Source organism: Tamandua tetradactyla, chromosome 23 (assembly GCF_023851605.1).
Source record: "Tamandua tetradactyla isolate mTamTet1 chromosome 23, mTamTet1.pri, whole genome shotgun sequence".
NCBI classification, from domain to species: Eukaryota; Metazoa; Chordata; class Mammalia; order Pilosa; family Myrmecophagidae; genus Tamandua; species Tamandua tetradactyla.
Genome location: NC_135349.1, coordinates 26,286,203 through 26,312,019, shown reverse-complemented (window position 1 = coordinate 26,312,019; position 25,817 = coordinate 26,286,203). Strand labels below are relative to the sequence as shown.

General features: G+C 40.6%; 1 protein-coding gene across 4 annotated transcripts in view; it reads right to left on the bottom strand.

Annotated features, from left to right (window-relative positions):
* Window positions 1–25,817, bottom strand: part of NSMCE1 (NSE1 component of SMC5/6 complex) — a 43,136-nt gene that overhangs the window by 6,561 nt on the left and 10,758 nt on the right. For all 4 annotated transcript variants that reach the window (XM_077141476.1, XM_077141473.1, XM_077141474.1 and 1 more), the window contains 2 exons: window positions 17,543–17,689; window positions 884–1,005 (listed from right to left, as the gene is read on the bottom strand). In XM_077141476.1, coding sequence (XP_076997591.1) covers window positions 884–1,005; window positions 17,543–17,678 — 258 coding nt within the window. In that variant the 5' untranslated portion in view covers window positions 17,679–17,689. The remainder of the gene's footprint in view (window positions 1–883; window positions 1,006–17,542; window positions 17,690–25,817) is intronic.

Here is a 25,817-nt window from a genome sequence, read left to right as displayed (position 1 = left end):
AGTACATTTTATCTTACAGATTTTAACCTTTAGTTCAGTCAACAGGTATGACCGTCAGAGATTTTAGGGCTCCCAAGGTTGTACAGCATTTTCCAAATTCGAGTTAAAGAAACTTTTCTGCATGCTAGAAAAGTTTCAGTACAAAAGGCATGGGGAAAACCCATAGTAAAGAAATCCACTTCACCTCGTTTGATTGGTATTTCCATGGATTATTTGGCTGCATTACTCTTCTTTCCATGAAACAGAGTTTAGAAAACTCAGGGTCAGAGAACGTCTTTCTGAGCCCAGGCCTGGTTTCTAGGTGCCTATGAGGGAGTGGGCACAAGCTTCCTAGGAGCCTGTCTTAGGTGGTGGCCTAGCAGTGGACGGGGGTGTGCCAGCTTCTCCCCAGCCTGTATTTCATCCTGTCCCCTAGCTCCATGGGTAAATCTGAAACCAACAGGAGGCCCAATATGGCTCTCAACCCTTCATGCTCCCACCTGCATTTTCTTTTTCCAGCTTCTATGTATTCTTCCAAATGGAAAATAGTTTTCTCCCTTTAATTCTAATCCTCTATGCACTTGGGGTGACTTCTTGCAAAGGAATGTCACTGCCTTGCCCTGGGTGCAATGAGCAGAGAACGAAGTTGAAAGCCTGACCCTCATTCTGGTCAAAGTTCAAGCCGTGAGGAGGGAGAAAGACTACAGACACAGAGGCTTGTGGGATGACAGAAAGGAAGCCTAGGTCAGGCGAGCAGGACCAGTCTCAGTTTCTCAGCTCTCTCCCCTCAGAGTCTGAGACAGGGAACACTGTTCCTCTCCGTAAATGAGGGCTCTCATTAAGAGGCAGTCTGGGCTCTGCCTCCTCACAAATGCCACAAGAGGGCTCTCCGCCTTGCACTCACCAGCGCATAGATGGGCCTCCCGTCATCTTCTGTGACTCCTTTCTTGATCTCAATATACAAGGACTCCAAAACACTGTTAATGTTGTTGATGAAGTCCTCCAACTTCTCTATGGTAGCATTGGCTGGAAATAAACAGGCAAAAGAAGAGGGCGTCATTAGAAGAATATACCTTGTTTCAATCATCCCACTGAACCTGAACACAGGAAGCAACAAAAGCAGAAACAGGCAAAGGCCCAGCCCCACTGGGAGAATGCCAACATTGTGGGCTTCCTTCTTCTGGAGCATTCAGAGACAAGCAAATGACTACAGAGGACACCAGGAAAGAGACAGTCCCAAGATGCTTTCCTCTTTGTCTTGTTCCAGCCCACAGACAGCTTCCGCCTGCACAGGCCTCTGCCGCCTAATCACAACTCCCCATTGGCACCCTCAATGCACTCCTCCACTTGCTCAGAGCCTGCAAGTAGCTCCTGCTGCAGACAATGTCACACCCCGACTCCTCTGCCTTGGCCCGCTTCCCCTCACGGAGCCTCTGCCCTTGCTCATCCTCACATCTGTCTGTATGCTTTTCCCACATCCAGTTATGGAAGACTTACTTGCAAGTCCTGCACTGGGTATGCACCCAGGACAAATCACACCTCAGGAAGAGGAGCTGCTCATGCTTGGTGTTCAACACAGGAGAAGCCCTGTTCTGAGTGCTTGTCATGCAATAATTAATGGTTTTTCCCAAAAAAAGCTCAGCACAGCACCCTCCTACTAGGGTGAAGAGGCTGAGGCACAGCTAGGAGAGGTGACGCACCCAGGGCACAGCATGTGGCGCTGGCAGAGCCAGCACATGAGCCTGGCTCTAGCACCTGTGCTCCTGACCTGCCCATGCCCCACTGGAGGTTGCCCCTGCCAGCAGGAGACTCACAGCCCAGGGACTGGCCAGGAAGCCAACACTGGCCCATTATCATCTGAAGAGGGCCACCTGGGGAGGGCTCCCTAACCTGGTACCCACAGGACTCGGCTGAATGGGCACCAAGCTTGGCTGGCAGGGACAGTGGAAAGCAGTCAGGGGCAATAAGGAGGGCAGAGGAGGCCAGAGCGGGTAGCAGGGGCCAGAGCAGGTCAGGCAGGGGTGTGGGTTACCTTTCTTCAAAAGGAGCTGGAAGAGGAGGATGGGCCAGGTCAGCTTTGTGTCTTGCAAATCATATGCTGAAGGGTTTTCACTGTTTTAATTTATTAAACTAACTAATGAATTTCAAAAGACCTGTACCTTAGAAAAATCACTCTTGGAAAAAACTGTAGGATAAAGCAGGCAATGTGAAACCATTTAGGTTAAAAACAATAATAAAACTAACAAATCAGTACTTCAACCTTCCCAGTGATGCATAAATACAGATGGAAAGAAAAAGGTAAGTTACCCACCAAGCTGGTGACCAAAGATCTCACTAGGAAGGGGAGTAAGATAAGTTATAGGCATCGCAGGTTTACCTGTGTTGCTTCACTTCTTACAGAGAGAACATATTTCTAAACCGCTTAAAATAACTGATGATTAATAAAGCTTAAGAAAAATAAAGATCACACCACTGGCAATGGAGGATGCAGCTGTACAAAGGAGAGAGTTTCAGCAGAAATTCATAAATTCCATGAGAGGGCCTGGTGTGGGGCCCAGAGAAGCTAATGTGAGACTACAACACTAATGCTAACAGGCATTTACAGCACAGAGCTGTACCTTCCATTTTAGTAAAGCTGTTTAAAATTTTTTTTAATAATTTCACTTACATTTAAAAAAAGCATGGGTAATGACAGTGGCATATGGATGTGCAAAAAATTATGAAAGTGGTAAGGCAATGAAATCTGTCCAGGAGCATGGGACAACCGTGAGCAGGGGTGTGAGACATGACCCTACTTCCCGTCTCCGTGCCTTTGCCCACATGTTCTTCTGGTCTGAAACACCTTCCCTCCTTCACACTGCCCTCTCTGCCCAAGGATCACTACAGCCAGTCCAAAGGCTGTTTGCACGAAGACTTCTCTGCTGCCCTGCATGAGTGCCCCTGCGCTTTCTCCCATTCCACACACAAAGCCTTCAGAGGTGCAAGCCCGGCCAGGCCCTCGGCTAGGCCAGATCCCTTTCCTATCCCCAAAGCACCCAACTTCGGGACATGTGCCCGTGGGAATCAGGCATTCAAGAACCATCACTCACTGGCTGAGTGGCAGGATTCTTTTTGGGCAGGAGCTACCCTATCCGCTCAGGGTGACACTGTGGCAAGTCCCACTTCCTTCTGAAAGTGACAATTCACCTTTTCCACTGAAAAGGCCCCTCTCCTAGGTGTCATTCAAAAAATGTACTATGGGGGCAGATCAAAAGTATTCTAATATATTGGATTTTCCAAAAACTTCATTTTTATGGGGGTGAGCTTACAGCCATTCTCCACCCTTTCCCTGCTTTCCACCCCCTCTGGTTTGTTGTCCAGATGCATTTTACAGAACTATGAATGTTTTTGCTGCATTTTATTTAAGAAGAAAAAACCCACTTCCTACAGCTGTACTTACTGCAGAAATCAACCATCTATTCTGTTGCTCAGGTTCTTGATTCCTACTCACCCCTATCATACCTATGGCAGGGGCACAACCATGTGTTTTTGATTAACTGACACTGTAAACGTCTCTCACAGATGCCCCTGTGTCCTTATCTCTTTTTCTCCATCTTTACCTCCCACTCTCTGATCTCTGAAGGCCATGCACCCTCTTACCTCTAGCCTGGAACACTGCCCAGACCACTCCTCCCTCTGGCCCACCCCTCACCCCAATCAGCCAGCCTGATGACGCTCTAGCACAAGACCTTTCCTGACCACAGATGAGGCACCCTCACTCTGTCCTCCCACAGTCCCCGAGCACTTTCTTGCTCATCACACTTCATTCTGGCTATTGGATGTTCTGACTGTTCTGCTATGGGAGTCATCTGACAATGACTGTTTGTCTAGCATCCATTTCCCTAACAAGACCCTACTTTTGGGGGTGAAATTTCCTTCCTCCCATTATGTAAGGTTTTGGGGGATGAATAATTCCAGGTACCCATAACCAGAGAACCAGAAATGAGGGAGCCAAGGGAGCCAGATCCTAGGTCAGCCAAGAGTGGGCATGAGCTCAAGCAATCACTCTCTCGACATGAGCTAAGGACAGACATATATATATATGGTTGGCAGTGGCTCTATTCAGCAGCTACTGAGAAGGCTGACTTGACCATGAGCTGTTGCTAGGCTTCCTGTGTCCTGGTGCCCCCTAGGTCCCACCCATTCACCAGACTGACCCCTGGCCTTCCATCAGCCCTGGGGTCTCCTTTCCCAATAACCTCCCAACATACTTCTTCTTAAGCTGGCCAGAGTTGGGGTCTCTTGATTGCTACCAAGATCCCTAACATACCCTAAAGTGTCAAGGTTACACCAGACTGGTGCTTCCCAACCTCAAGCCTTCAGACCAGGTGATTTTCATTGCTCTGTCCTTGTTCCCTCTCGTTCCTGGAGCCGTTGGTGGAGAAAGTACAGTTCACAAATCAGTAGAAACATGAGGGGCTAGAGAGAAGTGGCTAAGGCCCTATGACTCCATGGTCACAATCAAGTGCATGAGATAGAGACCCCATCACAAAGTTCTGAGACAACTCTTCCCAGTCTCAGTTCTCCCACTTTGCAGGATTTAAGAGTAACAAGGAACAGCACTCTTTCCTTCAGAATTCTGAGCCCAATGAGGAAAGACAGTGGCTTTTTTGCAGGTGGAGCTGGACAAGAGGTCGGTTCCCTCAATACTCTGACCTGCGGCCAATCACGTGAAATGGCCAGCTAGAAATGTGAAGAACAAGGCTCCAGCCCTGCCGGCAGCCACACATTCTCAGAGAATCAAGAAGTCTTCCTAATTTCTGTGTGCCAGGCACTGTTCTTAGCTCAGTTCATTTACCATTAAACTAACAGTCACCCTCTGGAGTGAGTTATTAATATCATCTTTATGTACAAACCTTAAAGAGGTTAAATAATTTGCCCAGTGTTCCCATAACTTAGAAATGGCATCCAGGCCTGTGTGACTCTAGAATCAAGTTCCCGAGAACTAAGCCATGTGGCTCCTGTAGAGCAGAGGGAATGTTCCAGAGCAAGGTTGAGATCATTCCCCACACCGACTGGAGTCACATCTACTGCCCTTCCTGTGCCTGGCACTGTGGCTGCAGTCACAGGGAGGGATTTGGGCAATACAGTACAAGATGGGACACAACAGGGCAGTGCCTGGTAAAGACTCAGAGACCATGCTGGAGAAAGAGGGATACACTCAAAGAGAGATACAGCAGGAACTGCCACTAGCTGACATCCATCACTCCTAAGCAAAGAAAGGAGGGTCAGCAAGGACCTCACTGATTGCTCAGGAAGGTTACAGTGGGGTCAGCAGCTCACTGCTCCAAGAGGGGTTGAGCTAAAGGCCAAAGACCCAAGAAAGGATGGATTAGCAGGAAATGCTTTTCAGATGAGGCAGTTAAAAAACAGGACTCAGGGCAGCTGATGGGTTGGGCACTGAAGGACACTTCTCTGAGGAGGGGTTAACTGGTTCAATTCATTTCAAGAGATTTTTTTCCCTGGTTACCTCTGTGCATATTTTCTCCATTCCTTTTAATTAACCTTGAATTTAACTTGATCAATGGACCCCCTTTGGTGCTAACCAAAGTCCCTGCCTCCCAGCAGGCTACTGGGTTGAGGGCTCACTGCACACAGCTGGGTGGGGGGCGGGGGGCAGGCAATCAGGAAGTCTGCCACTATAATCTCTGGTCAACGGACTGTTTTGCTTTGAACAAGGCACCCCAGAGAGGAAACGCTATTTTTAAGCAGAGGAAATAACAGCAAAAAATAAGACCCCTCACACTATCAGGGGCACGCTGGCAGCCTGCTGGTTACAGCCCTGAGGATGTGGCAGGCACTGTGCTAGGGCAGATCTGGCTGAGAACGCTGTGAGAGGCCACTGATTCACCCTCATGCCTGGGAAAATCATTCCCTCTCTATTCAGATATGTGAGTGAAAACTTTAGTATTGACCATGGTACTTCCAAAGGCTGCCTAGGGCATAGTATTCAGAAGAGTAAGGATGGAAGGAGAACTGCTGAGAGAAGTGTCTTGTATGTGGTAAATAATAACGATTAGACAATTAATTCTTTACATCAGTATCTCAATTCACCATATTTCAAGGACTGCTCCCTCATTATCTCATCAGACCTTCATGGCCAATCCCTGAGGTGAGCCTGGATGAATTACTGTCTCTGCTTTACAAAGAGGACACCCAGGTCAGAGAAACTAAGGACCACTCAAGACCTAAGATCACAGGGGAAGTCAGTAACAAAGTCCAGATCAGAAACCAGACATCTGGCCTTTAGTTTGGTGCAGTTACAAAGGAACCAGAACATTCAGTTTTTTAAAAAAGATTCTTACTTAGATATACAACGTTTGAGATTTGTTTGAAAATAGCACAGGGGTAAGTACACAGGACTGTAGATAAAGCACAATCGGCAATGAGCTGTTCATCATTTTAGCCTGGTGATGAGTCTACAGAGCTTCATTATCTGAGCCTCTATTTTTCTGTTTACTTCTTCCATAACAAAAGGTTTAAAAGGTGTATTTCAATGCTCAACAACTATATAACTTGATCCCTTAATCCTCAGGAATCTGAATGAAAAAAAAAGAGAAAAATGGCAGCACTCTGTGACAACATGGATTAGCTCAGAACCTATAACAGCATAAGGGAAGATGCTTTTAATAACAGGCTGGTTTTAAACCAACTGTTCTGGGATCTGTTTCAGAACATACAGGGTTTTTGTTGTTAAAAGCAAGAGATTATTTCAATTAGAAAGTCTGCTCTCAGCCTGACCTCAAACATCAGTGCATAAACTTTTATTTGCCAGTACTTGGCACAGTTCTTACATCTTGGAGGCATGCATGAAGTATCCTAAAACCTACAATGTTTCTAGAGAGGTGACAGGGACACACATTTGCTGCCCGCCTGTGTAGCATTTCCTACACCAGCGGTCTCTCGATCAGTGCCCTGGTGGGTAAAGAGCCCTGCCAGCTTGTTCATGACAATGATACTGAGGCAGGTTAAGTCCAGAATTACACTGTGAACCACCACAGCAGAATTTTATAGTTGCTTCTCTTAACATACATTTCAATTTAAGTTCACCCTTTGGCACCAGGTGGTCCCTCTATCCTGGGTGAGTGGCTTTCACATTGTTTCTGTGGCGCACGGCTTGTCCCTCACCCCCACCCCAAGAGCCCTGGAAGAGCTAGTGAAGGGGCTGGGGTTGCAGGGGATGGGAGAGGTGGGGTTTTAGCTCCCACCCCAACTGAATCCAGAGTAGTGCTCTGCTCTATCCCTATATGTCTTCCTCCTTGCCTTTCATTTAAACAAAGCTGGTTGTAACAAATCAAATGCCTACAGAGGATGGGCAGGAAGCACACAGGAGTGGCACAGCCAACGTGCAACAATGGGTGCAGAGGGTCAGGTGGAGGGTGCAAGTTCTGGCCAAATGGGCCATCAGGTCTCTTAACACATACCAGGAAGCCTCTTTATGTGAATTCCCTGCTTAAGCCTCACAACTTTTCCATTAGATAGATAGAATTTCCTTTATACAACAGAAAGCTGAGATCCAGAAAAACAAAAAGCACTTTCCCAGCCCCTAGTAGAAACAGGACTGGAATCCCTGTTCCTGCCAAGGCACTCTGGATCGAAGACCTGTAATAAATCTGCAGAAGAATTCTTTCCCAAACCTTCCACATAACCTCCCTCGCACCTGGGAGCCAGGAGAGAATGCATTCCAAACCAAATGCCATGAGCAGGCAGTAGAGAAGTCCTGGCTCAGCACCCCCACAATGGCCCAAAAGAACAGCTGCTGATGAGACCCTCCTGGATCCCCAAGCTGCCCAGAGTCATCAAGGGCAGGCACATCTAGTCTATCACAAGCCAGAGACAATATCTTTTTCCTTGTAGCTAAGAGCTTCTAGACCAAAAATTCCTGTCTAAGAAGATCACCCACAGCAATGGCATGTTGTGAAGTTCTATATGTTGAAAATCTGTCATCACATTTTAGATGTTACTTTCTACGTTTTTGCCACTTAATCCCCTTTGACCAACTGGAAAGGCAAGCAGACCGACAGCAGTAAGCTTATTAACTGTTCAATGTGGCCAAAGGGGAGAAATGTACAATGAAGTTATTAAAAACAACAGGAAAATTTATTTGAGACCAGCTTCTCATCTCTCTGAGTCTCCTTTGGATAGAGGAGGTGCTGATGCAAGATGGAACACTAAGCTAAAATGTCAAGAACACACAAGTAGCCAGAAAAGGTCATGAGTCCAGAAATATGCACAAAGATAACCAAGCAATCGCAGCAGTGTTAATCGGTAAGAGAACGATAAATCTGGGGTGAAGGACCATGTAAGGTGTGAAAAAAATGGAGTGAATTTCTCAAGCCCCGTGTTGCTCTGCAAGATGTTTGTGAACCTATCGCTGCATTGTGCACTTCACTAACAGATAGTTTACCCTGAACATCATATATTTATTCTACTCATTGAAGTAATTTCAGATCTTAATTTTTAATAGAAAATTTTAGATAATTTACTTGATTTAATTTGTCCTTAGAACACAGATAATAAAACAAAAAACAAACAACATAAGATATCATGACGAGACATGCAACCAAGTGAATGAACCACGAGGACATTATGTTACACAAAATAAGCTAGAAGTAAAAGGACAAGTATTGTATGGTTTCTTTTAAAAAATACTTATAAGAAAATTGGGGCTAGAGTATAAGCTCTTACAGCAGTCACAATTATTCTAAATATCAAGATGCTACACTATATATATATAACCTGGTATTTTCCTGGAACTTTGGGCACCTGTGTGACGCCTAAGACTCAGAATTGGAGTTTTGCAGCTTTGAAAATCAGCATTGCTACATACAGCAACTGTTAAAGAAGTCAAAAAGAGATCAGGCTGCAATTAGAGGTAAGAACTAATTATCAAGATAAGAACTTATAAGAACTAAGGATCTGGTTGGGACTAGATGAATCAGAATACAGGGTAAAGTATGACAGTATCTGATTTTAGAACTTCACTTACTGTGTGAGACCAATGGAAGAGAAGTTTATTTTTGTGTTAAACCTAAATTTTCTGTAGCATACAATGTAACTCAACCTGTCTGGTCAGTTCAGTTAAATGACCTAAAACATATGGGGCCTAGAATTGGGAACATGGTCTTGCAATTCTATAGCTTTATGTAATAGCCAGATACATTCCAGAGTATGTTGGAGAGATCATTAAAAAGTAATGGCAAAGTCCCTTGAGAGACTGGAGAAGAAAACATGGAACTATTAACCTTTCCCTCCTGGGAAATTCCTGATACTCTCTCAAACATTAGGGATTCCGAAGTTAACAGGCCAAGTCCTTGATCTTGCTCTTTGCTCTTATGAAACTTATTTCTGTAATGGAGAAGCTAAGCCTACCTATAATTATGCCTAAGAGTTAATTCCAGAAAACCACTTTTGTTGCTAAGATGTGGTCTCTCTCTCTCTAAGCCCAACCCTGCAAGTAAAATCCTTTACTATCTCCCCTATGTGGGACATGATATCCAGGGGTGTAAGTCTCCTTGGCAACGTGGGACATGACCCCCAGGGATGAACCTGGCCCTGGCACCATGGGATCAACAATGTCTACCTGACCAAAAAGGGGAAAAGAAATGTAAAAAAAATAAGGTATAAGTGGCTAAAAGATTTCAAAGAGAATTGACAGGCCATTCTAAAGATTACTCTTATGGAAGCTTCAGCTAGATATTGCTAATTACCATGGTATGTCAAGCCCCAATCAAGTTCCTAAAGAATATCCAGGGCTCTATCTGAGACTCTATGAAAGTTTCACTCACTAAGTTTATTTTTCAGAAACCTAAAACCTCCAGATGATTCCTAGGCCAGGTAAGCCCTGAAACCCAGAGTCACCAGTCTCTTCCAAGAGCATCAACCAGTTGCATACCCCTACCTCATGACGTCAACATTCGTTTTCAACATGAAGAAGTTAGAATGGTCATTGCCCAAATATCCCTAAAGATTGGGAGAAGTATCAAAGGAGTAGTTGTAATAGAGAAGATAGTATTTAACAAATGAGTATGCCCACTGAATCATTATATTGATATTTCCTTTTTTTTGCAGGAGGGGGTACATGGTCCAGAAATTGAACCCAGGTCTCCCACATGCAAGGCGAGCACATACCACTGAACCACCCTTGCATCTTTGATATTTCTTTTAGTCTCCAGTATCTTAGAGCATCTAGAAGAAAATACCTGAAATTGTGGAAATGTAACCTATACCATATTGCAAAATTTCTTCTATAACTACTTGGTATATTGTGAAATACACTACTTTTTTGAATATATATTTCACAATAAAATGACAAAAAAAAACATGACAGTATAGCACAATTAATCCGAAAATGTTAGTGCTAGAGAGTACAGAGTAGCACCTCAGGACAATTTAGCAACCATTATAATAAGGAACAATGAATTTAGGGAAGAAACATCAACAGATGTTAAAACTAATGGGTAAAAGTGGGATGAGGAATGAACTGTTTACATTGTCTCAAGATATATATACTACCTGGGACAAAGCGGAGAAACCTGGTGGACCCATCCTAATCAGCATTACACACCACCTCATAGAATACAACGACAGCACATCATCACTTCTATATTATTTCTACAGAAAAAAAAGCCTCCCTTGAATTTAATCAGGAGGAAGCATGATGCAAACCTCAATTGAGGGACATTCTGCATGTGTGCTGTACAGTGTGAGAGTTACCACATCGTATGATTGTTAAGCACTGGGAATGTAGCTAGACCAAAGTCAGTTAAACTTGTAGGAGCCTTTGCTTCCTTATTTATAAAATGAGGAGGTTGGAACTGATGAGTCTTTAAAAATGCTCTGGTTCACCAACCTGTTCAACCAAAAACACAGTTAGACCAGCCCCCAAACACTTTAAAAAGACAAATCAATCCAAAGCATCATTGCCATGCTCACATGGGCTGTGGCAACTTTTTGCTTCTGCACACCCACCTGGTCCACAGAACACAGGCTCCAACCCCACAATACCATACTCTCCCCACTTGGGGCCATGGGAGAAGGTAGCAGAGGTCAGTCATTCCTACTTGTTCTATTTTCTGGAAACTAAACTAAAGAAATTGTAACTCTCTTCTCACTCAGCCTTTCAGAAGGGTGGCTCTCCAGGCAGGGCCAGAACACAGGAAGGCTTCACTTCCTGGGTGCCATATCCATCTTCCTAGAGCTCCACTAAATAAGATAGTGGCTCATCAGATTGAGAGAAGGAGCTATAGTCCACTAAACTTGATGACCTATACTTAGGCTGCTTCCTATATCTCATCATTTATTGGACAGCACATGCCACACAACACATTCATAATCTCTACAAATAAACCTGCATTATAGCTGAGAAGGCTTAAGTTCAGAGGTTCAGTGACCTGACTACAGTTACAAAGCTATCGAACCACAAAATGGATTTAAATTCACATCTTTTTTAAAAACAGCTTTATTAAGTCTAATCAACAGACAATAAATGGTACATATTTAAAGCAGACAATTAAGTTTTGATACATGCATGAAACCGTCACCACAATCAAAAGACATACCCTTCACATCTAAAAACTCTCCCAATGCCCAATGGAATCCTCTCTCCACTCCTTATCTCCACCTACCCCATGCCATCCCAAGTAACTACTGAACTATTTAATGTCACTAACAACCAAGTATGCAGTTTCCAGAATTTTATATAGATTTTTACACACAATATAAAATCTTTTATCACCTGGTTTATTCCACTAAGGATAATCATTTTGACATTCATCCCTATTGTGATGTATAACAATAGCTCATTGTTTAGTCATCTTTTAATGACTAAGATGTATTCCACTCTATGTATATATCAGTCTGTTTATCCATTCACCTACTGATGTTTGTGTTTCCAGTTTGAAGTTATTACAAATAAAGCCACTCTGAACATTCGTGTGCAAGCCTTTGTGTGGACATGTGCCTTCATTTCTCTTGGGTAAATACCTAGGAGACGAAGGGCTAGATCATATGAAACTACCACATTACTTTCCAAAATTGTTGTACCATTTTACTTCCCCAACAGTAGTATATGAAGAGCGCATGTTTCTCCACATCCTCACCAATACTTGGTATGCAAATCTTTTTTAATTTAGTCATTCAAATAGGTATACAGTGGTATCTCATGGTGGTTTTGATTTGCCTTACCCTAATGTCTAAGGATGCTGAGCATCTTTTCTTGGGCTTCTTTTTGCCATTTATGTAACTTCTTTGGTGAAGTATCTATTAAAATCTTCTGCCAATCTTTCAATTGGATGGTATTTATTGTCGAGTTCTGAGAGTTCCCTTTATATTCAGGATATAAGCTCTTTATTAGTATGTGATCTGCAAATATCTTCTCCCAGGCCTTAGTTATTCTTTTCATTCTCCTAATAATATATTTTTAAAGAGAAGTGTTTAATTTTGTAGTCCAATTTATCAATTTGTTCTCTTATGGATCATACTTTTCGTGTTGAATCCAATAAATTTTTGCCTAACCGATGGTCACAAAGACTTTCTCCTAGAAGTTTTATACTTTTAAGATTTCACATTTAGTCTATGATACATTTTTGAGTTACTTTTGTATATGATGCAAAAGAGGATTAAGGATCATTTTCTTGAATATGGATATCCAATTATTCCACCACAGTATGTTAAAAAGACTATCCTTTCTTCACTGAATTGCCTATGTATTTCTGTCAAAAATCAGCTATTCAGCTACGTGTGGATCTATTTCCGGACTCTCTATTCTGCTCCTTTGCTCTATATGTGTATCTTGGCACCCACACCACATTGTCTTGATTATGCTATAAAATAAGTCCTCCAAGGTTAATCACCTTTTTCAAAGTAGTTTTAGCTCTTCTAGGTCCTTTGCATTGAAGACAGGAATTCTAGAATCAGCTTGTCAATTCTCCAAAGCCCTGCTGGGATTTTGACTGGGATTAAGTTGAATCTATAGATTAATTTGGGATTGATACCTTAACAATAGACTTGTCTGACCCATGAGCACTGTATGTCTCTCCATTTATTCATATCTTCTTTCATTTCTCAGTAGTTTTGTAGTATTCTGTGTATAGGTCTCACTCATCTTCTGCCAAATTTATTCCTAAGTATTTCATATTATTTGATGCTATTAAAAAAGGTGTTGGTTGTTATTCAAATTTCTGATTATTATATAGAAATATAATTTATTTTTGGATAATAGTCTTGAATCCTGCAACCTTGGTCGACTCACTTATTAGTTCTAGTATCTCCTTTGTAAATTTCAAAACAATTTCTAAATCAATAACTGCATTGCTTGCAAATAGACAGCCCTTGCTAATCTGGATGCCTTTTCTTTCTTTTTCTTGCCTGACTACACCAACTTGAGCCTCTGGTACAACGTTGAATAAAATAGGTATGATGCTAGCTGCATGTTTTACATAAATGTCTTTTATCAGGGGAGGAAGTTCCCTTCTTTTCCTGCTTTGTTAAGAGTTTATATCAGGAATGGATATTGGGGTTTGTGTGTGCCTGTATTTTTACTTTGTGTAGTACTCGGCCTTTCTTCCCTCCTTTCTTCTGCTCTGAGCCCTGATGTCTCGTTTATCCTATTTAGCCCCTTGCTCCTGAGGATCCCTTTAGTTTCCTGCAAGAAATTTCTGCTGTATCATGCCAGGGGAAATATTAGGTTTTTACAAATGCTTTTTCTGCATCTATTGAGAGGACCTTTAATATTTCTTTTTCAGTTAATATGGTGAATTGCACTGGCTGATGTTCAAATATTTTAACCAACTCTGCATTCCTGAGATAAACTCCACTAGATCTTGACAAATCATTCTTTTTCTACATTGCTGGATTCAATTTGCTTCAGCAAAATTTTAGCATCTATGTTCATGAGAGATTCTGGACTATAGTTTTCTTTTCTGGCAATGTCTTTGTTTTGTTCTGGTATCAGGATAATGCAGGCTTCATAGAATGAGCTGAGAGGTATTCTCTTCTCTTCAATTTCAAATTTCTGAAACAGTTTGGGGGAATAGGTATTATTTCTTCCTTAAATATTTGGTAGAGTCACCCTGAAGCCATACAAAGCCTGGAACAGGTGATTGTTCCTGGCCCTGTGTGAACAGATAGCACTGTTTGCTTCAATCCTTTCAGCTGGTTCTTTTCCTAGCCTCAGACAGTTCCTTCACATGCAAGTGCTGACTGTTCTCAGCAGAATCTTTGAGTGAACTCTGTAGGCTCTGGAATTTTCTCTCTGAGCAGCTCTCTTCTCCAGTATTCTCCCCTGAAAACCTTAGCTGCCTTAGTCTCCCTGAATGCTCATTTCCATCTCCCCAGCTCAGCACGTCCAACTGAAAACTCTCTCAAGGCAGAAATCTGGGGCAATTGTCTGGTCTTGGTAATAAGATAATGCAGGCCTCAAAGAAAGAGTTGGGAAGTATTCCCTTCCCTTCTCTCTGTGCAGCTCTCTTCTGGTACTTAGTCCTACAAACTCTAGATTTCACTTCTGTAATATTGCCTGTCTCTGAGATCACTGTCCTTCACTGACTGAGGTCCAGCACATCATACAGTCTGCCCATTTTTCGACTGTTTTAGGCATGAAGGTATATTGCCCCATCTTGGCCGGAACTGGAAATCCTCCAACCCAGGTCACCTTAACCACCACTCCCTTGGCCTCCTGTGCCTACTTCCATCAAGGGAGCTTTTACTGGAATTATCTATTCCTTCACTGTATGACTCACAAGGCCCAAAGTAAAGCAAAAAGCTTGATCTCTGTGTCACCAATCCCTAATACAGGGGGCACAGCCCACAAGAGTCTCAGGAAGGCTGGAGGGTAAATGAACACATCCAGGTACACAAGCCCTGGTTCAAAATCTGAGGTGCTCTAAGAACACAGCTCTCCAGTGCCCTTCAAAAAGGTCAGACCCAAGGCTTTGCAACCAAGGCTTCAGAATAAAATCTAAACTCTTTGCTAGCCAGGAGAATTGGGGGATTTATTTCTCCCTAATGACGGTAAAAAGAGAACCTAAATAAAAGTCCAGAAGAGAAAGTGCTTTGATAAAACGGACAAAAGTCCTGGGAAACTGCAATTGAATAACATGTAGTTTCAATTACTCCTTTGTTTCATAACTCTCTTAAAAGTTAAAAATTTTTCCAGTTGGTAAAGGGGACTTTCCTGGACATCCCTTCAAAAGGCGGGAAATCAATTATACTGGTCTTCTAAGTACTTAACTTCATTTTAGATAATTTCTTTCCATCATTTCTTGTTTTAAAACCTCTCTAATAACAATAACGATCAGGAACAAGCTTTTTTTTTTTTAAGAAAAAAAAAAAGAATAGGAGAAAACAGAACTACAGTTACACCACATGTACCCTAGCTCTCACCATATCTTGATGTACAGAAATGGTACGTACAGTATGACAAATAAATCAATTCCTAGACACAGTCTACAGGACTTTCCTAAATTAGATCATAACAACTTTAAAGGTCAAATAAGGCAAAAACACTTTCATTTTTAGTACAAAGCATCATATGGTTCCTTGAAGTGAGCTGTGAAACTTCCCTATCAACAGTAAAGCTCACGTTCAGGATTTATGTGAGAAACTGAAAGGGAAGATCTATAAAAGGGAGAAGGAGTGAATTGTTATATAGATTAAAAAAAATTAAGGCAAGCATTCTTATGCTCCTCTCCAAAGGACAGTGAAGGGGAGGTTTAAAGTCTTGTTGTGCTTTTTGAAGAGTAAGAGAAGCTAACTTGACATATACAAAATTCCCTTTCCATAAAGGGGTTCACAAATGATCCCTATTCACCACAGTTCAGGCAATTAGACCAGATACATTTTCACCAGAGGGACAGTTCTAAAACAGAGCTCTCATTATGTCACTTTCCTGCTTCAAATCCTTCAAGAGGTTTGTACTGTCCAGAGGATTAAGTTTAAAAAAAAACCACCATGGCATCCAGGGTTCTTCACGATCTGAAAATCCACACATCAAGAGAGATATTCTCTTCCCACACATCTTATATTCTTCTCTAGGGTTTCCAAAGATATTATTAGAGAGTCAATTAAGTTTGTATACTCAGAAATAAGTATCTTTAAACAAAGATTCCTTCCTGCAGGGCCCTTTGCTGATGTATACTTGAAGCTCCCAGCTTTTCTCATGGAGTACCCTACTGGGCCAGTGCTCTGGAGAACACGCTTTAGGGAAAGCCATTCTCCAGTCACTGCAAATGCTGCCCTTTCTCCAGCATGTCACCCTCTTTCATTCTTCCTTCTTCTGTATACCTTGAAAGGAGATTTGTTTTTATACTCACTGACCTTTCCCTTCTTATTCCCATACCTTTCAACTCCCTGGGATCTGGCCTCTGTCTCTGTCATGCTGCAGAAACTGCAGTCCTTTGACATGGCAACTTTTCTTGTGTCCCTACACCACCTGTGTACTTTGCCACTCTTTCCCTGCCACACCTCTGGCTCACATCTTTGTTATTTTTTGTCCCATTTTTTCCTTTAAAAGCCAAAAATAGAAGAAAAAATAAATAAAACCTGAATTCCCAATAATCAGAAATGACAGCCATTAGAATATGCTAATAACATAATTTGCTTCAAGTTATTTTATTTTTAATAAAATAATAAAATATTTTTAATAAAATAACAGAAAAACCATAAAGATGAAGTACCCTTTGATTTCTAGTGACAAACCATTCCCACTCCTCTCGTCAAAAGTAAGCACCCTAATGAGTATGCTCAATATACTTCCAGTCCATATTTATACTGTTACATGCCAATGGATGGATTCATAAACAATCTTATACATTAAAAACAATTTAACAAAATGGCATCATACAATAAGTATAGGTTGGCACCTTCCTCTTTCATTCAATACTTTGCTGCTGAGATTTATCCACATTGATTCTACTCATCTATCAAAATGGATATAACTGTTTCTGTTGAAAGCTCTGGTTACTAAGAATCTAGGATGCACTAGGCAGGTCCTGTCTTTAAGTGCTTCACATGTATTATCAAATTTATTCTTCCAACAACCAACTGAGAAGATACTCCAATGCCCAAGGCTGGCATAAAGGTACTGTCTTCAAGTACACAGCACCCAAGGCTGTGCCTTTGACCACTGTGGTAAGCTGCCCCTGTACTATCTCTAGCTGACGCTTCATCAATACTTCCCCTGTATCAAGTATTTTGTATGCATGATCTCTTTTAATCCTCTGAACTACCCTATGTATCAATATAGTTATTAGTCCCATTTAGAGATGAGGAAACCAAGGCTGAAGCAGGTGCTGAGCTTTGGTGTGATACACGACTACCCAGTTTCAAAGTCCAAGCTCTTATTCATCTGATTAAATGACAGATTTTTAAGAACAAAAATTAAAGTGGAAGATGAAATTAGAAAGATGGGCTGGTATAAGATTCTGAAGAGCCTTGAATGTTCAGGTCACGTGATATTAGATCATGTCACCAATCCCTTATCAATACATTACCAGGCATCCTGGGGACAGGGAATGTCACTTACAGTCATGGACCTTATAGCAATGCTTCTGCAAGCGCTTCACATCGCATTCCTCCAGCACTCCGTGAGTCATCAGCAACTGAAGGAATCGCCGATGGACATCAGTCATAATGCCCATTCTTCTTGTACTGCACTGCATATACGAAGGAACTGAAAAAGAAATACATGACATACAGTATCTCCAGCATGCCAAACACAATGTCCCAAGTTTTGTACTAATTTACACAACCAACTGTAAATTTGGCATGGTTTTAAAAATCAAGTTCCTCTTGCTAAATAATAGAGAAGTGAGAAGGAAAGTCAGGGCGTAGGCAAAGAAGTACTGGGCAAGGGTGAAGAATGTGAACCCTTAGAGGCCAGGATGTCTAGGTTGACAGCCAGGCTCCACTACTTACTAGTGTGTGGAATTGGGCAACATGACCTCCATATGCCTCAGTTTCCTATTCTATAAAGGAAAAATAATGATAAAACCATCCTCCACACGATTGTTAAGAGGATTAAATGAGTTCAATGTGTAAAAGCCTGATAGCATAGTAAGTACTAAGTGTTAACTCTTTTTACTATTAGAAAATTCAGAGTCTGAAATGTGGCTCAGCCACTCCAGATCTATGGGGCTAGATAAATTTAGCTGAGGCCCTGATTTCTCACTATAAAATGAGAAAATAATCATTACTTAGAGAAATGCTAGTAAATTTCCTTCCCCTCTCTCCAAACCTCTAATAAAACACTATCATGTTATTATTACAAAATAACTGCAGGTTATTTTGTAAATCTCCTGCTCTCTAATAAAATGGCACCTGTCCACAAACCACAAAAATCAAAGCTGATAAAAGCACTGCCCGAGCCCTGCTCAAAATGCCTGCTCCTGCCATGGAGGGGCACTGCAGTACAGGGGCTAGGAGTGTGTGTTTGAAACTAGACAGGTGTTGAGACCAGGGTTTGCCAGACCTGCCTGAGTTCAAGAATCACCTGAGCTGCTTATTAAAAATACAGATTCCCAGGCCCCCTTTCTGGACGCTCTGACTGCAATGGGACCTGGGATTCTGAGCTCTGACTGCAATGGGACCTGGGATTCACTTCAGGCAACACCAGGATTTGACAAGAAATTTGCAGTTACGGCAAATACATCATGAATATATTTTTAGCTAACATATTCAATATTTTCATCTATAAAATGGGGATAATAATACCTACCTCAAAGGCAAAATATAAAGTTTAAGTGAGATATGACTATCAAAGTCTGCTATGTACCTGGCACACAGGAGATAGACATAAATATTGGCTAGTGCTTTTTTTTTTTACAGCATCATCAATTCTACCTTGGAGCTGGGAAGATGCACTATCTCATGACCAGTTTCTCTGCCCACTTGGTAGACATCCTCAAAAACATCTCACTAGCACCTCAACCTCTACAAATCCTAGACAAGACTCATCCCCTCCTCCCATCATCTTCAACTCTTTTCTTGCCCCCAAGTCCTTCTCTTCAGGAATAACCTGATTTTAGATGGTACAGTCCATGCAGTCATACAAACCGCAAACCCGAACATCAAACTCAGATCCTCCTTCTCCCTCAACCTCAGAGCCAGTCAGTCAACAAGTCCCACAAAGTTTCTTTCCTACCACTAGGATCAAGCACCTTCATTCACCCATTATGCTTCTGTATACTGAGCACCTCTTCACTACCAGTGGCTGTTACCGGCACAGGGACAGACTGTGCTGGACTAAGGGATTTGGATTTTTATCCTGGATGCTTTGAAGAATAAGGTTTTCCAAACTAAGGGCCTTGACACAGGAAAATTATGTAGCCAGACTGTGACTTAGAAAGATGCCTCCTTTGGCATTGTGGAGGTGAACTAGAGGAGCAAAGAACAGGATGTAGAGCACTCGTGGAAGCAGTCTCTTGAAACAATCTTGCAAAAGGGGATAAGGGTATAACTAAGGCTCAGCAGTAAGGTCAAATGACAATCATCAGAGCCACCAATTCCCAAGGGCCAGACACTCCACAGAGCCCTTTTGATCCCTTATTTTACATAAGCCTTACAAACATCCAGGAAAAGCCTATATTATTATATTTATTTCAGAGGAAAGGGTTTTGGGCTTAATGCAGATGATATCTGGAAGGTAACAGAAAAAAGATAATAATGACTCTGTTATGAGGTAAGATAGCAATTTTTAAAATTTCCTTCATTTTTTTCTGTCCTAGCAAAGAAAAAAAAACTGGATGAAAGATATAATTCATTATCTTTTACAAGATCAGCCTTCATCCTGATGTTGGATGCAAGTTGCAATTCAGTCCTATCTTCTGACGCTGAATGGAAAGTCAATTTTTAGAAATCAAGATTTGCTGGACGGATCCACATATTCACAGCAAAACAGAGAGTGCTATACTCAACAAGAGGTTAACAGCTACTACAGTGATTTTTAATTTTGGTGGGATCACAGTTTCCATTTAATAAACTAAGAAAAGCACAAAAAAATGCACACCACACAATACACACAATATTCTGTGTGCAATTTGAAGGGAACTTGCAAACTTCCTTGAAGCTACTCATGGGTGTCTGGACCCCAATTTAAGAACTTCTGCTCAAGAAAGACTCTTAAATCTTTTCTCTCTATCCCTATTCAACATGAGGGAAGAGAGTTCAGATATTTTTGCTCCTGCCCATTGGTGCAATATAGAAAATCTACAACAATAAAATTATATTCTGCCTTCACCAGATATGGGGCACACAGTGCATGAAATTCTTCAAAGGCATTTGTTTGTGAGGGAGCATGAAAATAAAAATGAAGAACAGCAACCAAAAGAATCAAATATCTAGGAATAACTTTAACCATGGACGTAAAGAACTTATACACAAAACTAAATAAACACTAAAAGAAATCAAGGAAGACCAAAATAAATGGAAGGATATTTCATGTTCACAGATTGGAAGACTAAATATTGTTAAAATGTCAATTCTACCCAAATCAATTTACAGATTCAGTGCAATTCCAATCAAAACTACAACAGATTTCTTTGCAGAAATGGAAGAGCCAAACATCAAATTTATATATAAGGGTAAGGGGCCCAGAATAACCAGAGCCCATCTTGAAAAAGAAAAAATGAAGTTGGAAGACTCACACGTCTTAAGTTTAAAACTTATTACAGAGCTACAGTGGTCAAAATAATGTGATACTAGTGCAAGGACAGACATATTGACCAGTGGAATAGAACTGAAAGTTCAGAAATAAACCCTCATATCTGAGGTCAACTGATTTTTGACAAGGGTTCCAAGTCTATTCAATGGGGAAAGAACAGTCTCTTCAACAAATGGTGCTGAGAAAACTGGATATCCACAGGCAAAATAATGAGGTGGACCCCTACTTCACAGCATATACAAAAATTAACTCAAAATGGATAAAGACCTAAATATGAGAACCAAAATGATAAAACTCATAGAAGAAAACAAAGTAAAGCATCTTCAGGACCCTGTATTAGACAATGCTTTCTTATACTTTACACCAAAAGTAAAAGCAACAAAAGAAATAAAATATCTATTTTTGGGACTTCATGAAAATTTAAAACTTCTATGCATCAAAGGACTTGATCATGAAAATAAAAAAACAACCTACAGAATGGGAGAAAAATATTTGCAAGCCATATATTTGCTAACCATAAATATCCAGAAAATATAAATAAGTGTTACAACTCAATAACAAAAAGACAAACAGCCCAATTTAAAAACAGGCCAAGGATTTCATGCATGCTTCTCCAAAGAAGATATAAAAATGGCCAACACATGAAAAGATGCTTAACATCATTAGCTTAAAGAGATTTTTTTTTTGCTATGGAGATTGTGTTTGGGGTGACGGAAGAGTTTTGGTAATGGATGGTGGTGATGGTAGCAACATTGTGAATATAATTAACACCACTGAATTATAAATTTGAATGTGGTTAAAAGGGGAAATTTTAGGTTGTACATATGTGTTACTAGAATAACTCCTTTGTTCCAGAAGAAGAAAAGGAAATGGGGCAGAAAGAATATTTGAGGAAATAATGTCTGAAAGTTTCACTCTTATGAAATACATAAATATACATGTCCAAGAAGCACAGCATGCCCCAAACAGAATAAACCCTAACAGACCTACTCTGAGAAACATACGAATCAGAATGTCAAACGTCAAAAATAAAGAGAAACAGCAACAGAAAATCAATTTGGTACCTACAAGGAAACTGCCATGGAGATGAGAAAGCAGTAATTTGATATGTTTAAGAAACAGAAAAGCCGCTAGCCACAAATTCTTTAATTGGTGAAACTGTCCTTCAAAAACGAGGGTGAGGGTGGGCCACCCTGGCTCAGCAGGCAGAGTTCTCGCCTGCCATGCCAGAGACCCGGGTTCAATTCCCAGTGCCTGCCCATGTGAAAAAAAAAAAAGGATGACTGATATTTCCAGGCTATTTCCCTGGAACTTTGGTCACCTGTGTGATATACAGGACTCAGAGTTAGAGTTCTGCAGCTCTGAAAGTCAGCACTGCTACATGCAACAACTATTGATGAAACCAAAAAAAGAGTTCAGCCTTCAATTAGAGATAAGAATGAAGCCAATCAGGATAGGGCTAAGGTAAAGCAGAATACAGGGGAAAGGACATTGTCATTTTAGAACTTCATCTACCGTACGAGACCAAAGGAAGACAGGTTATGTGGCCCAAAACCTACATTTTCTGTACCAACTAATCTAATTCAACCTGTCTGGATAGCCCCTTTAAACAACCCAAACACATAGAGCCCAGAATGGGAATGAGGACTTGCAATTCTGGATAGCTTAATGTAATACCCAAAGTAATACTCAGATACATCCCAGAATATTCTGAGCAAATAATTTTAAAGTATTGGAAAAGTCCTTTGAGGGACTGGAAGAAAAGTATGGAACTATTAAGCTTTACCACTGGGGAAATCCCTAAGACTGTCTCAAACATTAGGGACTCCCAAGCCAATAGGCCAAGCCCTTGATCTTGAAGCTTGCTCTTGTGAAGCTTATTTCTGCAGTGGAAAAACAAAGTCTACTTATAGTTATGCCTAAGAGTTACTTCTACAAAACCTTTTTTGTTGCTCAAATATGGCTTCTCTATCTCTCTAAGCCCAACTCTGCAAGTAACAGTATTACCCTTCCCCCTACATGGGACATGACAATGAGGGGAGAAAGTCTCCCTGGCAATGATGGACATAACTCCCGAAGATGACCTGGCCCTAGCACCATGGATCAACAGTGCCTTTCTGACCAAAAGGAAGAAAAGAAATGCAACAAAATACGGTAGCAGTGGCTAGGGGAGGACAAACACAGTCAAAAGACTCTTTTGGAGGCTACTCCTATGCTAGCTTCAATTAGATATTGCTAATTACCAGGGTTTGCCAAACCCCAACCAAAATCATTCCTGTTAACCATAAAGAAAACTCAAGGTACCATCTGCAATCCTACAAAAGTTGCATGCACTAAGTGTGCTTTTTGGAAACCCAAAACCTTCAGACAGTTCCTGGGCCACATAAGTCCTGAAATCCAGAGCCTGTCTCTCCAAAGACATCAATCAGTTCCATCCCCCTATCCCATATTGTTGACACCCCTTTTCAACATGAGAAAAGTTTGAATGGGCATAACCCAAATATCCCTAAAGATTGGGAGAAGGATCAGAGGAGAAGGAAGATTTATAACAAAAAAGTTAGGATTTAACAAATGAGTATGATTACTGAATCATTATACTGATATACATTTTTTTATTTATTATTTTTTTATTAATTAACAGAAAAAAGAAAAAAAAGAAATTAACCCAACATTTAGAAATCATACCATTCTACATATGCAATCAGTAATTCTTAACATCATCACATAGATGCATGATCATCGTTTCTTAGTACATTTGCATCAGTTTAGAAGAACTAGCAACACAACAGAAAAAGATACAGAATGTTAATATAGAGAAAAAAGTAATAATAATAGTAAAAACAAAACAAACAAAAAAAAACAACCAGACAGACAAAAACAAACAAAAAAACAAAACAACAACAACAACAAAAAAAAAAACCTATAGCTCAGATGCAGCTTCATTCAGTGTTTTAACATGATTACTTTACAATTAGGTATTATTGTGTTGTCCATTTTAGAGTTTTTTTTATCTAGTCCTGCTGCACAGTTTGTATCCCTTCAGCTCTAATTACCCATTATCTTACCCTGTTTCTAACTCCTGCTGGACTCTGTTACCAATGACATATTCCAAGTTTATTCTCGAATGTCGGTTCACATCAGTGGGACCATACAGTATTTGTCTTTTAGTTTTTGGCTAGACTCATTCAGCATAATGTTCTCTAGGTCCATCCATGTTATTACATGCTTCATAAGTTTATCCTGTCTTAAAGCTGCATAATATTCCATTGTATGTATATACCACAGTTTGTTTAGCCACTCTTCTGTTGATGGACATTTTGGCTGTTTCCATCTCTTTGCAATTGTAAATAACGCTGCTATAAACACTGGTGTGCAAATGTCCGTTTGTGTCTTTGCCCTTAAGTCCTTTGAGTAGATTCCCAGCAATGGTATTGCTGGGTCGTATGGCAATTCTATATTCAGCTTTTTGAGGAACCGCCAAACTGCCTTCCACAGTGGTTGCACCATTTGACATTCCCACCAACAGTGGATAAGTGTGCCTCTTTCTCCGCATCCTCTCCAGCACTTGTCATTTTCTGTTCTGTTGATAATGGCCATTCTGGTGGGCTGATATACATTTTTAGCCTCTAGTTCTTGGAGCAGGTAGAAGGAAATACCTGAAACTGCAGAGCTGTAAACCATATCAAACTTTAAAATCTGTTCTATAACTAATTGTTAAATTGTACCTTGAAATTTGTTGCTTTTTGGTATATCTTCTATGTTTCACAATAAAAAAAAGTTTAAAAAATGAGGGTGAGTTTAAAATATCCACAGACAAACAGAAACAGAGAGTTCATCAAGAAACTTTCCCTACAAGAAGCAGTAAAGGGAATTCTTCAGTCTATAAGGAAGACACAAGAGAGAAGCTTGAAGTAGAGTATAAACTGAAGACTATTAGTAAGGATAACTAAAAGAATAAAAAGAGAGACAAAAATATGACATAAAAAAAACAACAAAGAATAAAATGGTTGAGGTAAGTACTGCCTTTACAATAATACCATTGAAAATGCATGGATTAAACTTCCCAATCAAAAGACATAGACTGTAAATTGGATTAAAAAGTATGATCCAATTATATGCTGTCTACAAGAGACTCACCTTAGACCCCAAAACACAAATACACTGAAAGTGAAAGGCTGGAAAAAGATATTCCATGTAAACAATTACCAAAAAAGAGCTGTGACGGCTATACTAATATTGAACAAAATGGACTTTAAATGCAAAACTGTTATAAGAGACAAAGGACACTATATACAGCGCCTTTCTTAATAAAAAGGGCAATCCACCAAGAAGAATTAAACATCATAAATATCTATGTACCTAACCAGGGTTTCCTAAAATATGAGGTGAAGAGAGAGATAAGACATCTCTACAATAGTAGTTGGAGACTTCAATACACCACTGTCGTCAAGACAGAGAACATCTAGACAGACAATCAAGAAGGAAACAGAGCACTTGAATGATAAATGAACTAGACCTAACAGACATATACAGAACATTGTACCACCAAACAGCAGGATATATATTTTTCTCAGTGCACACAGAACATTCCCCAGGGACAGACCACATGTTGGGTCACAAAACAAGTTTCAATAAATTTACAAGACCGAAATCATACAAAGCACTTTCTCTGACCATAATGGAATGAAGCTGAAATCACAAACAGGCTGAGAGCAGAAAAATGAACAAATATATGGAAGTTAAACAACACACTCTTAAACAATCAGTGGGTTAAAAAGGAAATTGCAAGACAAATCAGTAAATATCTAGAGACAAATGAAAACAAGAACACAACATATCAAAACTTATGGGATGCAGCAAAGGCATTACTGAGAGGGAAATTTATAGCTCCAAATGCCTACATTAAAAAAGAAGAGCTAAAATCAAAGATCTAATTGCATACCTGGTGGAACTAGAAAAAGAACAACAAACTAATCCTAAAGCAAGCAGAAGGAAAGAAATTATAATAAAGATTAGAAATAAATGAAATTGAGAACAAAAAAACAATAGAGAGATATAACAAAATCAAAAGTCAGTTCTTTGAGAAGATTTAGCTGGACAAAGCAAAAAAAGGGAGAAGAAGCAAATAAAGCCAGAAATG